The sequence below is a fragment of the Phalaenopsis equestris genome, unplaced genomic scaffold (genome assembly GCF_001263595.1).
Source record: "Phalaenopsis equestris unplaced genomic scaffold, ASM126359v1 Scaffold197567, whole genome shotgun sequence".
In the NCBI taxonomy this organism is placed as follows: Eukaryota; Viridiplantae; Streptophyta; class Magnoliopsida; order Asparagales; family Orchidaceae; genus Phalaenopsis; species Phalaenopsis equestris.
The window spans coordinates 369-2,329 of record NW_018217516.1 but is presented as its reverse complement, the minus strand read 5'-3'; the positions used below and the strand labels follow the sequence as shown (position 1 = coordinate 2,329).

Sequence of the window (1,961 nt, the reverse complement as noted above, 5' to 3'; positions counted from 1 at the left end):
GTTGAGAAACAAAATGCTATATGTGTAAATACAAGTTCAAATGCAAAACATGTAAATAGAAACAAAATTTGTGGGTTTGGTATATAAATTTCCCAAAATTCTAATCTATTTACATATCTAATACCTAAATTTTTGTATTTTACATAATTCACATTTCTATTTGATTTTACATTACATTTTCTTATATACCAAAATTAATGATTATCATTTTGTGGGCATATATTCTCTTCCCTCCGGCAACTCCGCGACATATCTTCAACATGAGAGGCGGCCTAGCTCCCAATTTACGATTTTGCCATCCATCCGTGCCCTCGACCTTATTTATGCATTGTCACCTCCGACGATCTAAAAACGGTTCTCTATTCTTCACTCCACCTCCTCATCGCCAGCTGCGATTCTCTCGGTTTCCCTTTCCATTTGTTGTAGCTTCATCTTCTTCGATCATGGAGGATACAATCCGATCTGCTGAAGCTTCGAAGCCACCCTTCTCCGTGCTATTCGTCTGCCTCGGTATTACAAGCGCTCCTCATTGCTTTCATTTGTTTTCTCGACTTAGATCCATGCTTTTGATTGCTAGGTAATATTTGCCGGAGCCCCGCTGCGGAGGCGGTGTTTACTGATATCGTGAGGAAAAGGGGATTGGAGTCTAAATTCAGGATCGACTCCGCGGGCACCATTGGTTACCATGAGGTTTTATGCTATGCTGATTTTCTGTTGTGATCCTTATGTTTTTCGTAACATTGGTGTGCTGATCTAGGGAAATCCGGCGGACTCGCGTATGAGGGCGGCGGCTAAGAAGCGCGGAATCGAGGTTACTTCAATCTCCCGGCCGGTACAGCCATCTGATTTCAGAGTTTTTGATCTCATTCTTGCAATGGACATGCAGAATAGAGGTAGGAAAGTAGTGCGGTTTTAATTTTATTTCACTTTTGCATGCATACCCTCCAATTCCTATGTATTTACATATCTGTATACACAAATACTGGCATAAGAAAATTTTAGCCAAATTTCTCTCACTGAATTTAGCTCATGCGCCAAAGTGGTTAAATCAAACCTATATGCCGAAGAGGCTGAATTGAGCTCGCGTGCTAATTTCGTTGTCCTCATCTTCTTCGAAAGAATAACCTAACCCACTCATACAAGAATAACTATGAGAAGAAACAATCATGATCACAAAGAATCCATCATGATTAATAAAGACATATGTCAATCCCTTGTTAAAGCCGTTGTACGATACTTAAGACTTATTCCTTTCACATAGGTATCAGAGATAGTCACCGTACTAACAATACCTTACATCAACCGGCAATACCTGACGTTCACATCACAGTTTTCCATCAATAGACTGGAGAAAAGCGACATGTTCCAATACCTTATATCAACCGACAATATCTGACGTTCACATCACAGTCTTCCATGAAGACACTGGAGAAAATGTACCATACTAATTCATTCTTCTGTCACTCTTTTGGACGTTGATTTGCCTACCGGGGAAACCCCTTCAACGAGACTGTCGTAGTCACCGCAATTATCGAACTACGAGATCGACAACATTTTGATAGACATCGATAGCTCTGTAAATATCCTGTTCAAAGGGATTTTCGAAAGATGGAAATCGCCGTTAATTGACTGCCCCCCCACTTTTGGGCCGTTAATATGGATTTTCTGGAGAATGAAAAGAGACATGTGCATGCGTTGCCCTCTTAGTTACGTGGGGAGAAGAACGTCAGTTTACGACGATAGACGATTTCATAATTGTAGAACCACCATATGCATATAATGCCATCTTCGATAGACCTGTGCTGAACATCTTTGAAGTGGCTATATCCACCAATCATTGCTATCAAGTTTCCTGCTAGCGAACAAGTTATTGCTATTCGAGGTGACTTAATTTAGTCTCGAACATGTTATTTTCGAGCTGAGGAAAATATTTAGAAGGACCTCCTACTTGGCCATATTAA

At 40.4% G+C, this 1,961-nt stretch overlaps 1 protein-coding gene across 1 annotated transcript; it reads left to right on the top strand.

Moving 5' to 3' along the window:
• Positions 1–243: 243 nt before the first annotated feature.
• LOC110035394 (putative low molecular weight protein-tyrosine-phosphatase slr0328) lies at positions 244–893 on the top strand (the record flags this gene model as incomplete). The annotated part of the gene is given in 3 exon segments (XM_020739628.1): positions 244–510; positions 578–690; positions 758–893. Coding segments are annotated over 3 exon segments (499 nt in total), but the record flags the coding sequence as incomplete, so codon positions are not given.
• Between the last annotated feature and the right edge of the window lie 1,068 nt (positions 894–1,961).